The sequence below is a fragment of the Triturus cristatus genome, chromosome 5_2 (genome assembly GCF_964204655.1).
Source record: "Triturus cristatus chromosome 5_2, aTriCri1.1, whole genome shotgun sequence".
NCBI lineage: Eukaryota > Metazoa > Chordata > Amphibia > Caudata > Salamandridae > Triturus > Triturus cristatus.
In genome coordinates this window covers 423,947,059-423,962,607 of record NC_140588.1, presented here as the reverse complement: position 1 = coordinate 423,962,607, position 15,549 = coordinate 423,947,059, and the positions used below count along the sequence as shown (strand labels likewise).

Sequence of the window (15,549 nt, the reverse complement as noted above, 5' to 3'; positions counted from 1 at the left end):
GACGGAGGCGCCTGCTTCGACGTCGAATGTTCCGACGATGAATGTACGACGTCGTAAGTATATCCGCCGACAGTCGGTTCTTCTTCGACGGCGAACCTGGCCTCGACGACGATCTTGGTCTCGACGTCACTGTAGACTTTGAAGTCGAACGCCTACGATCTTCATGCGGCGTCGACTTTTCTCTTGTTGATTTCGACGTCGAACGATGACGACGTTCCTTCGACGCCGATGGATTCTTTGACGTCGAAGTTGCCGACGACGAACGCATCCGCTTCGCCGACGGATCTGGAGTCGACGTTGATTTTCTTTTCGAAGCATGACTCCCCCTGGACTCCTCACCTCTCAGCGACGATCCCGCCGCTGGAGTCTTCGACGCCGAGCCCGACGCCGATGGAGAGCAAACAGGGACCAGCTGCTTCGACGTCGACCGCTCTGACAGGCCATAGAGCCTAATCCTCTCTCTCTCCTTCAAAGTTCTTTTTGAAAGGTCTTTGCAATGACGACATGACGTCGGAGAGTGAGATTCTGGCAGACAGACGATACACACAGCATGTGTGTCTGAAGAGGCCTTCTTTTTGCCACAGGATGGACAAGGCATGAATAAAGAAGGCATTTTTCTGACAGAAAAAAGAAATGTTGAAATTAGTCAGAAAACACAGGGTATACGCTTCCTCCACAGATATTAACAAGAGGAAGCCAACAAAATTACTATAAAAGTAACGATTCTTGACTGAAAAGTCAAAAAGAAGAGAGCTGAAATCCAGGGTCCTGACTGAAGGAGCCGGAAAGAACAACTGACCCAACTGTCACCCCTGAGGCATGATGGGATATTGGAGTCCGGGCTGCCTTAAAGGCACGGTGCCAGTTTTTACCTGTACAAGGCTTTTCAGTCTCTATGGTATTGTATTGCAATGCAGACTGCAGGCTAACAATGTTTTGTGGATCTGTGTTTCTCACAGTGTTCTCTTTTCTTTCTTATGAGTGTTTACCTCATTAAAAAAAAAAAATGAGAGATTTAGGTGTATTATTATACCTATATGTTTTATTGGATATTTATATATACATTGTCTAGCCTATTATGGGGGCTGCATTTGCTTGGAAAAAATGATATATGTTTATACATATACAGAGCTGTTTATATGCATGTTTTTTACATATATAATTTTATTATTTCCGGGGTCCCGCACGTGGGCGGGAACATTCAGTGCTTATGACTATTGATGAGGATCCCCTGGAAGAGAATGTATGGTAACTGTGTGCTTAGGCCTCACAGCCATTAGACCAGCAAGATGCTGCAGGTTTTTAATTAAACCTAGCTTAGCTTTCCCAGAATACTGTTAGGAAGGGACATCCCTTGGGGCTTGCATCTGTGTGTGAGGGGTTCTGCCAGTATGGCTAGATTAATGACTGTGACTACTTTATTAATGATACTTGCACCAATGTAATGCTACACAAAGGAGTCTTGATCTGGAATGTGTCCGGAGTAGCCTGTGAAACGGAAACAATAGCATAAATGGCAACATGGGGCACACTTTGCTGGTTTTAGATGCTACAGAAAGGGCTTATCTGGATCAACATCAGTAAAAATATTGGTACATGTGGTGCAATACTTAAAAACTTGCTTCAGAGTTCGGAGACAGTATAAGATGCAAGAGGGAAGCACGAGGTGAAGGCGTTTGGATGGTAAAATGTAACAAGCATTGGCATAGCCAATAGGTCTCGCAGTTGATTCGGCTTTTCGTTTCTGCAGCAGCAAGCCAGTGTGCTTTTTAATGGAGCCACTAGAGCCCATTCGGCTGGTGCCTAGTGGACAGCTGCTGGAGTTCCGTGTGTGGCAGCGACGCCCCCCGTCTATCTTTGCCTCTTAGTTGCGTGGGTACACTGTTGAGTAGCATGCTCTCTCTCTCTCATTGAGCATGGTCGGCTCCCATATTCCCTGCCACAAGCCCTCACCTCTGTTAGCATAGCGGGGCAGCTGCTCGTGTTGCCACTTCTGCCGGCACGGCCCTTGGTACCAAAACAGCAGGGCTCATGTCCTGGCGGGGCTTCCCTGGGTTGCCAGCGTGTGTGCGCGCACGCCCATGGGGCAGCCACTGGTGTTCCGTTTGTGGCGGCGTCCCCGTTACTCCCCAGGCAGCAATCATCACCTCCGGGTGGGTGGGCCTACCACGGGCTTTGTGGTTGGGAGTGTGGGCCTGTATTTGCAGGCACCGGCCAGTTTCACATGGCCTGAGCCACAAGTGTGCAAGACGAGAAGATGGGTGTGACTAAAGGTTATAAAGTCACGTAAACGTGACTGCCGTGGGGCCGACGATGCTACCATCTTTGATTTTAAAAAGTGGGCGTATACAAGTATACTTTCAGTGAATAAAGTAACAACAGCAGGATTTAAGTGTTCCTATTTTAATGTAAATGAACAAAAATAGAAACCAATAGCTGCAACTCTAAAGGATGTTGCAACTTTAAAGGATCGGCATGCCCTCTCGCCTGCTCCGTCCGGGAGAAACTAAAACATCTGGCTAAAAATAGCATGCCAATGACTCGCCTCTTTTCACGGTTCTTGGCCGCGGCGGGCATTTTGAACTCGGACAGCGACAGGGGAAGGCACAGTGCCATTGAGTTGGAAGGCGGAAGTGAGCGTGCCGATGACAGCCTCTAAGCCGCAGCCTTTCAACAAACACCCCTCACTGGAAATCCAATAGGGGCGAGATCCGAAGCCCCCTAGAGTCTGGCGGGCACCTGGCACGGAGGGAGGCGTCCCAGATAGCATCCATTAGTGGATGATGCTCTTTTACTAGTGGGTAAAAACTCCCTGCCTGTCCGAGTGTTCACCTGTGCGGCACTTGTCGTAATTTGCCCAGGATCACACCACTCCAACGAGTTTGACGGCATTAGGTTCAAGGATTTAACTTTTATTTATATGTCAGTTTTTTTCTTTTTCTGTTCCGAGTAGAGCACAGCATGGAAGGTAAAATTCAATGTATGCCGATGACACCCCAGAAAAGATCCCCCACACACCACGATAATTCCGGCTCCGTCTCTTCTACTGATACGAACCAGTCGGGTCAGACTCCCTTATCTCCCGGACCCGTCCAAACTCATGATAATGGCGTCTCACCTGCCGGGAAGAAGCTTGATTTCGCCCCAGAATCTCCCACAAAGAATATAAGTGCAGAGGAAGATGAGTTCGCCTGTGTTTGTCGCCGATGGATGCCCTAGTCAGACCCATGAAGAACACGTGGGAAGCATGGATGAAAAAAAGAAGGGAACGAGGTAAGCATCACAGCAGCAGCTGCGCCGATGCACGGCTCCCTGATGATAGAAGGTGTGGAGCCAGGGGCACAGTGTAGCCTCCCTTCCACTCACACCCGCCAATAGCGGTGGGAACACTTTTTTAGTTATTATTACACACGCCAAATGCTCATTAAGGGTCTACTGCATATAATAACCGTTTTAGAGAGCGGCTCCTGAACCCTAGTCTCTGCACAGGGCCCAGGGTCTGACTAAACAAGCACGCGCGCGGCAGCAGGGAGGAGGGGGCCTGCGCAATTCACTTGCGGGAGCGAGTGGCTGGCACCGCGATAATTGATAACATATGGCGCCAGCCGCTCGCTCCCGCAAGTGAATCTCCAGACGGGCACGCATTGCCATTGAAGGCAATGGAACCCGTGCACGTTTTTGGCCGCAAAGCTGTGCCGATAACTAAAGGTCTCTCCTATGCAGCGCATGCGCGCTGCGTAGGCGAGACCTAAAAAATGCATACAAATGGCAAACCAGCAATGTCAATTGAGTATGGTTTAATCAATATAAGGCTTTTAGAAGTAAAAGCTACATAGTGGGGTGAAGACTGTCTCAGAAGAAGTTATTTAAACTTTATGGGCTATGGAAATGAATGGTGGAAAAAAGGTTAAGGCTTGATTATAATTGGGCTTTTAATTCCGTATTGGCCTTAACCTCCAGTTGGCTCCCAAAACGAGATTAGACAGGCACAAAATGTTGGCTGTCTGGGAATTGGCCCTCTGGGTTTGGAGAATTAAATGCTGCCTATAACTTGGAAGTGCAAAAGCTTTGATCGTCATTTTGTACAACTCGGAATCAGAGAATATACATCTAGTTGCGCATTATCCCTTTTTAGAAGGTCAGCAACTTGGAATCAGGTGCAAATTGCACACCTGTTAATTATCACACCATAAGGGTGCAACAGTTAATAGATCAACAATGTGCACCTATGATAGCACATAACTTGTGATTGGGCCCTAAGAGTTATATAATATAGAATATTACAGATGATTTCTATGGAGAGAATCCTCCTAGGAAATACCATGAAACGTTTAGTTTAAAAAAAGTCAAGAATATCAGTTGTCCCATAAAAAGCACAAAAAACGCTGACCGATATCTGAAAACCTTCATAAAAAAAGAGAGGAAAAAGAAAAGGAATGAACAAAATAATTTATAGAACAAAAATGGTATCAAACAATTATTTTGAACACAATGTGATAAAAAACATGGTGCTAATGTCCTTCATGCAATTTAACAAAGGAAAACAGAAATATTGACATAGAAGAACAAGTGTTAGCTGGACGCCATGACTATGTTTCCTAAAATCTTCTACACAAACTGCAAAAAAGAGTGTTTGAAAAATGGTCTTAGTATTGTGCGAACTGTCCAAAATAACTCCCAAAAAGTAAATTAAGCAACGGAACGCATGCTAACCTTTCCACGGTTTCTTTCAATGTCACTGACTCCTCTTCTCTTGTTCTTAAGGCAGATTCAACCTTCGTCAGTTTCTCAGTGCTACCCTCAAGCTGTTTTCTTGTTGTATCGTGTAAGGCCTGCAGGAATGAAACATATATCATTGACCGATGTGTAAACACAGAAACTTTTGTTCATTTGTGATCAAGTCACCATATAAAACAAAGATTGGACTTCTGTTATAGATATTGCAAATCATAAGCATGAGCAACAGGGACACTAGGATTGGACAGCAGCTGGAGCCGCTTCTTCGGCTACCTTGTGGAATGCACCAGCATGGAAGCGGCACACAGTTTTTCAAAGGAAAAGGTTTGCAACCGATAAGGCATGAATGTCAATAATACAGGCTACACTAATAAAGATTCACAGATGGGCTAAGGTTATTCTTCCAAACCATGACGATCCCTCCTAAGGTTCTAAAACGACTTTGTAAAAATTTAGTGCATAGTGTGGCTTGCGTGCCTCAGCTAATACAATAGCATTGTGCTAGAAACAGTTGATATATACTGATTCTAGCCTTAGGATGGGCATGACAGTTCTTAATTTGGGCTGGTGGTTGAGGGTGAAACCCACCAGCACTGATTTTTGGGGACGGGCACTTACGTTTCCTCAGAAGACCTTAATCCAGAACAAAAGAGAAAAATACAAAAGGGGGAAAGAAGGGGGAAGAGAAAGAGATAAACTGTGACAAAGAAAGAAAGCAGGGGTAGACAAATTACCTTAATGAGTGAAATAAATTGGAAAGGGAGTGGCTGATGGAGTGAAAAGGCATTAGGTGGAATCAAGACTACACAGCTTTGGTACATGGGTAATTTTGGAATCTGGAACTTATTCTTTTACAAATTAAGAACTGGGTCATGGGTTGTATGCTAGTGTAAGGTATTTATCAATTCTGTGTGCTTTTTTCACACCACACATACTTCGAGAATTTCACCAAATGTTTATTTTCCAACCTTCTTTACTCTTACGTTCTCTTAACATAACAATATTCAGTAAGAAGCAATGACTGATCCCACCATGAAATGAAGCCAATCACAAGAGGTCCCTGTAATCCAGCTGAATTGCATACAGCTCCAGTTTGGAGTGCATTGAAAGAAATATGGTAGGCTGTCCTGGACCCATGGATTCAATGATCCAGAAGTCTTACTGTGTTTTTCTAAAATGTTGCGGGGGCTGCTGCGCTCTCCCTGCCGTCCATCATAACATTAAAAAGAGTGCTTGGCAATGCCCCTTCTAGGGTCACTCTCAGGATCCAAAACATATTTTAAAAAGCTCTTGCAGAGAATTACAGGGTGCTCCCCAGCTGGAGCAGTGAATGTGAAATGAGTGGTTACTCACTTCACATTCACTTTTTTTGTTTTATTTGGTGAGAGGTCATGTGGCCCCCCTCTCTACATGGCCCCCAAGACCCTTTCCCCGGGGCTGATCACTTTTTTTTATAGGGGAGGGGATGCTTGATCCTCCTCCCTGAGCTACGTAAGAGCTTACGTTTAAAGCCCACCTGTTTTTTTTTTTTAAATTGGTGCTGTGGATCCCCAGTACAGACTAAAAAAAAAATTACAGTTTGTGGCCCTGGTGGACCCCTCTGGGACCCACCTCACCAGGACTGGGGGCGCAGGTTATTTCTACTGTGCCCTCCTATATGTTTTTTACTTTTTCCTAAGGACAGGGGACTAAAATGGCTGCCTCCACATATTTGTTGATGTGGTGGAAGCCAATCAGATCTTATCTTGAGATCTATTGGCTCCGCAGCATGAATTCTACATGAATTGTGAACCTTAATTTCTCAAAAACTACTAAACGGATGTACACCAGATCACAAAAGAACACTTTCTGCACAAAGATCTTGCTTTCTGCTATATTTGGTGTAATTCCGTTCAGCTATTTTGGCCAATTTTCCTATGGAAAATTGCTTGGTGAAAATGCGTTTTGGGACCCTTCCTTTTTCTTAGCCCATGTTTGAGAGATCACCCCAAAACTTTCCAGGATGTGACTTTTTCTTGGGAAAGTTTCATGAAGATTCATCGAACAGTGCCAAACTTATTAGCAAACAAATGTAAATTAATTTCCTATTGAAAATTGATCCTAACTATAACTGCCACTTGGCAATATATATATATAGTTATATATATAGTTAAATATGAAAGTAGAATTTTTAGCAAACATTTTATGTATACTTACCAGTAATGTAAAAGAATACCGACATAAAGACATGAATGCTTAGCTTCGACATAGAGACTCCCGATGTAACTCCTGTGATGAAAACAACCACAATGTAATATCTGTGTTGTAAAGGCTGCACACCCTATCCTAAATGCTATATATGTAACTAGGTGTATCTTTCTTATTTAGATGTCTTGTGCCTGGAATGTCTTGAATTGCTCTACTTTGTTTTTGTTCCCTGGCCTTTACACTTGACAAATGAAGAGGTTTAATCAATGATGCATAAGCGGAATAATACAAGGGGACTCATTCTGAGTCCCTTGGGACGATCAACTGGCAAAACTACGCAAAGAAGATACTGCCAATGCATGGACAAAGAATTACTCCAAGCAGTTTTAGTGACTGAATCAAAGATTCCCAATGTCTGCCAGAGAATAACATGCAGTTTCTGCTTTACCAAGCAGTAAAATCACTTTCCCCTTTTTAGGTCGAGCGTGAGCCAGCGCGTAAGCGCTGCTCTGCGAAGAGCTGTGGTAGTTCAGCACGGAGATAAGCTCCACCCACTCGCCCGCCCATATTTTTCAATGGCTTGTGTTTTTGTCCTTTGTAAATGCTGTCTTCTGATTCATTATGAGGCTTGTTAGTCCCTCCTTAGTATTGCCATGTCGTCATTTGTAACCTCCCATGGCTACTGGCCCCTTTACTTGGTTGTTACACAGTACTGTACTATTTTCTGTATTGAGTTTCTTCTACCTTAGGTACAACGACGTGCTTATCCTCTACAGGGATTGTATTTATTTTTTGGAAGTGAGCAGCAGCGTGCATGCTGCTTGCGTGCCTTTATCTTTTAAGCATGCCGCTCCAATTTTATTGTGACCACAGGAGCCCACCTGGGAGCTATAAAGTTGTCCGCTGTCCTGACACATTGCTTTCAGCCTTCTGATTCGCTTTCAGCCCTGCCCGCACCCAGAGCACAAACGTAGAGTTTTTCTCCCCCCCACCCTTTCAATGTGAATTGGGTAAGGCACCATCGGTGTCGTTATGTTGGAGGGGGAACATTTAGGGCCTTTTCCTACAGGCGATGGCCAGGGTATAACATCAGTAACACCAGAACAACATGGGGGGAGGTCCAAGGGATACATTTTTAAGACCTGCAGGTTGCGTATCCCTTAGTTATGAACACTATAAACACTAAATCAACCCGGGTCTGGTGCTGTATCAACAAAAAGAAAGAGAAAGTATATTGGAACATTCCGACATCTCTTATTAATAGAGAACCCTTCTAGGAACAGAACCCATCACTCACAGAGGAGTAGTATATTTGTCATCATTTGGGTCTGTATATCTCGATACAACGTACCAAGTCCTGATGGAACGACCTGGTAACGTGTAAAGAGAGATGGCATACAAGGGTTGCTGTCAGATCTCCAGTGATAACAAGAATATGATGAGTCCTCAAATTTGTGAATGGGGTCCTAAAAGTGCAGCACTAAATCATAAAGGTGACAATAAAAGTGGCTAGTGGAACTCGAATGTGCTTTAATTAGTAGAGTGCGACTGCCACTGTTAAAAGGCAATATGGCAATTTAGCATAAATAATTTGTCATTATGCTCAATATCCATAGTATTCGGTCGACATGTTTCTGCCCATATAGATCTAAACAGTATCAGGGGCATTCATCAGGACCTCAAAAATGCTGCTACTATGTGAAAAGAGTGAATCAACTGAAAATGAAAAAATTCACAGACAATCCTACCGCACCGGTCAACTCTATACAGATATCGAAACCGGATACCTAGGAAAACAAAGAGATGGATAAGAAATACAATCATCCTACATTTTGTAATAACAGCAAAGGAACAGTCTCATTGTCTGACATCAACAAAAGCACGACTAGTGCTTCACAGCATCTAATAGTGTATTAAATTGCACTTACCCAAACATTTTGGGTGATACCCTCACCTCAACCTGGTCTGTGCTCAGGGAAAGGGGCCCCGCTCTAATAAAAAGGAAGACAAAATACAAAGTTGCTGGTTTGCATACCTAAGATTCGTCTCCCCAAAAAGTGGCTCAAAATCAGAATAGGTAACGTCCAAGTACTAAAACAGTGGAGGATGGCATCCTGGTCATGAACAACAGAGTAATAGCTTAATCTGAGACCTGCATATCAGGTCAAAGAGATTCAAGGTGCAGAATGATTTGGCAACGAAAATCACTCTTACTACAGAGTCTGTAGTAAGAGTGATTTCGTTGCCAAACCAGCAACTTTGTATTTTGTCTTCCTTTTTATTAGAGCGGGCCCCTTTCCCTGAGCACAGACCAGGTTGAGGTGAGGGTATCACCCAAAATGTTGGATGATTGTATTTCTTATCCATCTCTTTGTTTTCCTAGGTATCCGGTTTCGATATCTGTATAGAGTTGACCGGTGCGGTAGGATTGTCTGTGAATTTTTTCATTTTCAGTTGATTCACTCTTTTCACATAGTAGCAGCATTTTTGAGGTCCTGATGAATGCCCCTGATACTGTTTAGATCTATATGGGCAGAAACATGTCGACCGAATACTATGGATATTGAGCATAATGACAAATTATTTATGCTAAATTGCCATATTGCCTTTTAACAGTGGCAGTCGCACTCTACTAATTAAAGCACATTCGAGTTCCACTAGCCACTTTTATTGTCACCTTTATGATTTAGTGCTGCACTTTTAGGACCCCATTCACAAATTTGAGGACTCATCATATTCTTGTTATCACTGGAGATCTGACAGCAACCCTTGTATGCCATCTCTCTTTACACGTTACCAGGTCGTTCCATCAGGACTTGGTACGTTGTATCGAGATATACAGACCCAAATGATGACAAATATACTACTCCTCTGTGATTGATGGGTTCTGTTCCTAGAAGGGTTCTCTATTAATAAGAGATGTCGGAATGTTCCAATATACTTTCTCTTTCTTTTTGTTGATACAGCACCAGACCCGGGTTGATTTAGTGTTTACAGGGTATAACATCATCACATCCTCAGCGCTTTTTTTGGCAATTTCTTGTGTGGCAGATTCGGGTAGTCCTCGCAATAGTCCATCATTTATGACGCTGGGGCCTCAGAGAATAAGCCCTTCACAAGAGGATATCACAAAGAGACAGTTCCGTGTGGAGTATATGAACAGTCATGGGAGCCAGCTGCATGGCTCATGTGCATGGACAGGGGCATGCCAAACTCCTTTGGTGACACCAAACATGCCCGAATAAGATTTAAAAAACAAAAAAAAAACACTGGTGCAAAAATCCAGCAACTTCTTACAGGAAGTATTTTTTCAATTTGTGTGCTAGACAATATGAGAAACCGGATGTCACAGAGCACAAAGCGAGAAAACAGACTGGGAAACTGCTAAAAAAAAACGGATGGGGCATTTTTGTTTTATCACTGATTCAACAAAATGTATACCGAAGAAAAAACATTGCTTCATAAGGAAGGTTTTCTTTAAAAAATTAGGTACGTTTATTCTGTATTTACTGTGCGTGTTTTATAAAAAAGAAAGCAGGCTGGTTTTGCTTCAAACTTACTGTCAACCTGTGTAAAGTGAATGAAAATGCACTGGGTGCATTCGCACCTATAGAAACCCAGTACAAGTTAGGAGTACTTCTTTTACATAACGTGTATTTTTAAAGCGCACGTTCACCCAGAATGGTTACCTTGGCCTGAATAACAGAAGTTTTTGGTGCCACGGTGCAGACATTGCGGCAAAGGGTGCAGAAAAGACAGTCCTACATAGGAATGGATACGTTGCATCAGGAAGTACTGATGCCATCTGCTGGGAGGCAATCATTCCCTCAACGTTTATTTCGAGGGCACCTGCGGGCCTCGGGTCCCAGAACATTTTGCCCCTTCAAGCTCCTCACTGCTCTCATGTGGCACAAAACAGATATGGACCGGACACTGGAGCTTGAACAGAATCCACAAGACGAAATATAGCGCCCAGAAGCGCTACCTGGCGCTGCTGCTGGGTCTGCTCTCACCCACTCTTGGGCATTTGGGTGTTGCACAACAGACCCCTCTTCGCCTTGCGCACCCCTAGCCAGTGTCGTAAGAGGGGCTGTGGGTACGGGTCCCACTGCAGTTTCTGTTGAAAGGGTGAGCAATGAGCCTTAACCATCTAGTGGTCAAATGGTGCTTGCACACCCATGAAACTCCAGTGCACGTGAGTTTGTAATCTCAAGTAGGCTCCCAGGGCTGGGGTATGGGGACAGCTGGAAAGGGAACGCCACAGGTATGACTGAAAGGAAGGTAGAAGCGTAGATCACAGCCCAGGGCCCCTCCTGGTGGCTTTATTTTTTTAATTTATTTTTATTTTAAAGGTTTTATATAGCGCTGGCTAGACCCGGAGGTATCAGAGCGCTTTACATGAGTATCAGACCATAGTTGCAGGTTACATCGTTACAACAGGTTACACAGTTATTAGAGCATGGTAACATAGTTACATGTAAGGACGAGACAAACAAGAAGGACATAGACGTAAGGGAAAAAAAGCGTGCAAGGGGAGAGATTCAGGGGAGGGGGTAGGAGCAGGGGAAGTAGACAGAGAATGGAGGAGGGAAAGAGGAGGGGAGGGTGGGAGACACAGCATGGAAAGAATTACTATGTGCCATCTGATCGGAGAGGCCCCAAGGGGGCCCTCAGACAGCGACGGCCAAAGGTCTCACAAACACACACTTGCGACTCCACTGTAAATTTTGTTTAACGTTACGAAATATACCTTCTCTTGTACTGCCCCACAGCATATGACGATGATCCAACATAAGGTGCAAGGATCAAACTGATTTTGCAAACGTGCTGTTACGGCCAGTACCACCAAATACAGTATATAATAGCTCTTTAATTTCTTGAAACCTCATAGCTTGAAAGAATACTGTAGTCTTCTTTAAAAAAAACAAATGTACGAATAACCACTTCCCAGCCTTCTCAATGCGGCACTTTAAAATGCAAAGGCTTAAATATTGTGCTGCAAGGCATGCCGGATGAAACCTCTTCCAGTACAACTGTCATCTTTAGAAATATCACAACAGCATCCATACTGCCTCCACTGTTGCCCCGTGTGACCTTGGGCAGAAAGTAGGAAGATTTCAATAACACAACAGTTTCACAAAGTATTCCACAATGGGCTTTCCTCCCAGCACTTTTTTGTTCATGTGCTTGACTTTTCTCCAGAATTTTTTCCCAGCACATTCCCTCTGTGCACCTTCAAATTATTTTTCCAGCACTTTGTCATTGTGCTGCTTTACCAAGAGAAAACTGAGGACGAGGACACTGGTGGGGCATCCAAATCTTTACTCATCTTTTAACTTTTCACATGCATCGATTCTTTAACCTCATCACCAGTGTAATGAAGTCCCACGAACCCAGTAACCAAAGTGGACTCCAAAGTACAAATACGCAGCTTCTTTATTCACAGAACCGGGTAAGTTTAAGAAACACCAGGACCAGTTGCAAGTTAAATGCATATATGTACCGGATACCCCACCATGAGCATAGGACTCCACTGCTTAGCCTCTGGTCTCAAGAGGTGTAATTGTTAGGCAAACACTCCAAGTTACATAACAACATTCTATGCAGCATCATACTCATAGCGGTGCAGAGACATAGAGAACGCCATGAAAGCAAGGCACAACACAGTCCACACATAAACAAGCAACTTGCAATGCAATAGGTCTTGCTTTTGCGAGAGTTTGAGCTATTGGCATTGTAAGTGACAATGCCTTTTATTTATGTGTTTTGAAAACCTGCAAGCGGTGTGTAACCACACACTTTGTACTTATAGTCCTTGCTTATGAGAAGCAAGGCTGGCAGTAAAAGGGGCGCAGTTACTGCCAGCCTTGCTTCTTGTAAGTAACGACTATAAGTGCAAAGAGTGTGATAACACTCTGCTTGCAGGTTTTCAAAACACATAAATAAAAGGCATTGACATTTAGAATGCCAATAGCTCAAACTCTCGCAAATGCAAGACCTATTGCATTGCAAATGCTTGTTCTTCAAATAATGCCTGGAAAAATATGCGTGGGGAAAAAAACAGCCCTAAGAGCCATTTAGACTTGAATTGGGACGTGAAAACACTGTGAATGTGAGCCCTGTGGCAAATGTGAAATTTTACATTATAGTAGGATTTAAAAGATTTTTCCCCTGATTACATCTTACACCCCCTACTCAAGTTGGAATGTCACAAAGTTGAAAGTTGTTGAGAACACTGAAGAAGGCACCCGAAGCTCCTGCACTGAGGCAGTCATCTGTTTTATTTTCATATTGTCTTGTTTTGGCAGGCCTCAGCCTCAGGTTGGACCACGTTCCCTTACACGCCATTTGATCCTTAAAATTGAAAAGGGACAACTCCTTGTCGAATTTATATAGGACACTATACCCTTTACATTTTATTTTGTACTGCTCATTGGGCTATGTATTTAATTCTTGAACACAAATTCAAATGGCTGAATACAACGGTAAACCTGAAGTCTGTCAACCCCCAAACTCTTTATCCTTTGAGATGGTAATTAATGCCCTATTCCACAGTTGTACATCTCTCTGAGGTTTACTACAGCATTTCTTTAATTGTTATCTACAACCGGCCGCAACATGTTGCTTGTATGGGATAGCATAGATCTTGCATAAAGTAGTCATCTTCAAACAAGCATTGACAAAGCCAATAGGTCCTGACTATAGGAGAGCTACTGGCTTTGTCAATGTCTTTTAGCGTTGTTGGGCAGTATCATGGCTGCTGTTCAGCATGGCTCAATGTTAGTGGTGTGTTGTAAAGTAGAGTGACTTAGAGTAGAGTGGAGTGGTGCAGAGTGGCGTAGAGTAGCATGGAGTAGTGTCGCATAGGGTAGAGTGGCAGTGAGTAGAGTGAAGTGGCATAAAATGTATTGGGGTGGCACAGAGTACAGTAATGCAGAGTAGAGTGGCACGGAGTGGTGTAGAGTGACTCAGAGTGGAGTGACATTGAGTAGAGTAGTCTTGAATAGAGTGGCGTTGAGTAGAGTGGTTTAGAATTGAGTGGCACAGAGTAGAGTGGCATAGAGTACATTGGCGTAGAGTGGAGTGACCAAGAGTGGAGTAGCCTAGAGCGAAGTGACATTGTGTGGAGTGGGATGCCGCAGGGTGGAGTTGGGTATAGTGTGGTGGTGTTTAGTGGTGAAAAGCAGAGTGGCGTAATGTGGAGTGTGGTGGTGTAGAGTGAGGGGAGTAGAGTGGCGTCAAGTGGCACAGAGTGGAGAGGTATAGAGTGGTGGAGAGTAGGCGTAGAGTACAGTGGAGTGGCGTGGCATAGAGTAAAGTGGCTGTAGAGTGGAGTAGAGTAGTATAAAGTAGAGTGGCATAGACTGGCATTGTGTAAAGTGGGATGCCGCAGAATAGAGTGGAGTGACCAGGACTATAGTGGCATGGAGTTTAGTGGTGTAAAGTGGAGTGGCGTAGAGTTAAGTGGCATGCAGTGGCATAGAGTGAGAGGAGGAGAGTGGTGTAGAGTGGCATAGAGTGGGGTGGAGCAGAGTGGCATGGAGCAGAGTGGAGCAGCATAGAGTGACGAAGAACAGAGTGGCATAGAGTGGTGTGAAGTGGCGTAGAGTACAGTGGAGTGATGCAGAGTAGAGTGGCGTAGAGTAGAGCGGAATAGAGTGGAGCGGAGAAGAGTAGAGTGACATAGAGGGAAGTGGCATAGAGTGACATTGAGTGGCACTGTATGGCATTAAGTGGTGTTAAGTGGAGCAGGGTAGAGTACTGTAGAGTGGCATTGTGTGGAGTGGAGCCTCTGGTAGCTCTCTGTGACCGACGAGTGCATCTACACCCTGGATTTGGAGCATATCCCTAGATACTGATGCCCTTTTGATGCTCTCTGCTCCTAGACCTAGGATTACTTGAAAATTATGACAGGGCCGAAGCACTCCAGAGACCCCGAGAGATAGCCATACGTGCACGCTTCAAGTTGATTCAGCTGCGGATCCTGCATAGATCCTATTCCTCTAGAGTGCTCATGAACCGGATGGGGCGTTGCGATGTGGATCTTTGTGCCAGGGGGTGTGGGGAGGTGCGTTCCATTTTCTACTTCTTATGGGACTGTCCCAAGATGCAACGCTATTGGAAAAGAGTAATACAAGTCATGGACAGTGGTACAAACTTAAAGGTCCCAGTGGAGGTGAGATGGCATCTCCTGGGAGTGACAGAGGAGGAGGTGTGGACCAAATACCTCAAAATATGGCTAATATTGGGATCTGGGGTGGCAAAGAGAAATATAGCATGGGCTTGGGGTGCAGTCGATCTCCCCAGGGTGAAGGACTGGAAGACTTATTTGGATTGGTGCCAGCAAGCTGAAAAGTGATTCACCAGAATCAGAGAATGCCCAGGAAAAAGGGAAAATAAATGGAACTCCTGGGAAGAGTACAGAAATCAATAAAGATGCGTTTGAAGGACAAGGCAGAAAAATAGGGGTGAGGGATTACAGTGGTAATTTAAAGCGATACTGTGGAGTGCTAATACAATGGGATTGTACCTTACTAGTATGCTCAACTCTCCTTCCCACCGTTAATGTAATGTACTTCTGTTTTGATGCAACCAATCATGATTTTCATGCATCCATCTGTGATG

General features: G+C 44.2%; 1 protein-coding gene across 3 annotated transcripts in view; it reads right to left on the bottom strand.

The window, feature by feature from the left end:
- The window catches only part of FYCO1 (FYVE and coiled-coil domain autophagy adaptor 1), a 785,579-nt gene that overhangs the window by 453,391 nt on the left and 316,639 nt on the right, over positions 1 to 15,549 (bottom strand). For all 3 annotated transcript variants that reach the window (XM_085607344.1, XM_085607346.1, XM_085607347.1), the window contains exon 10: positions 4,714 to 4,832. In XM_085607344.1, the coding sequence (XP_085463470.1) occupies positions 4,714 to 4,832 (119 nt within the window). The remainder of the gene's footprint in view (positions 1 to 4,713; positions 4,833 to 15,549) is intronic.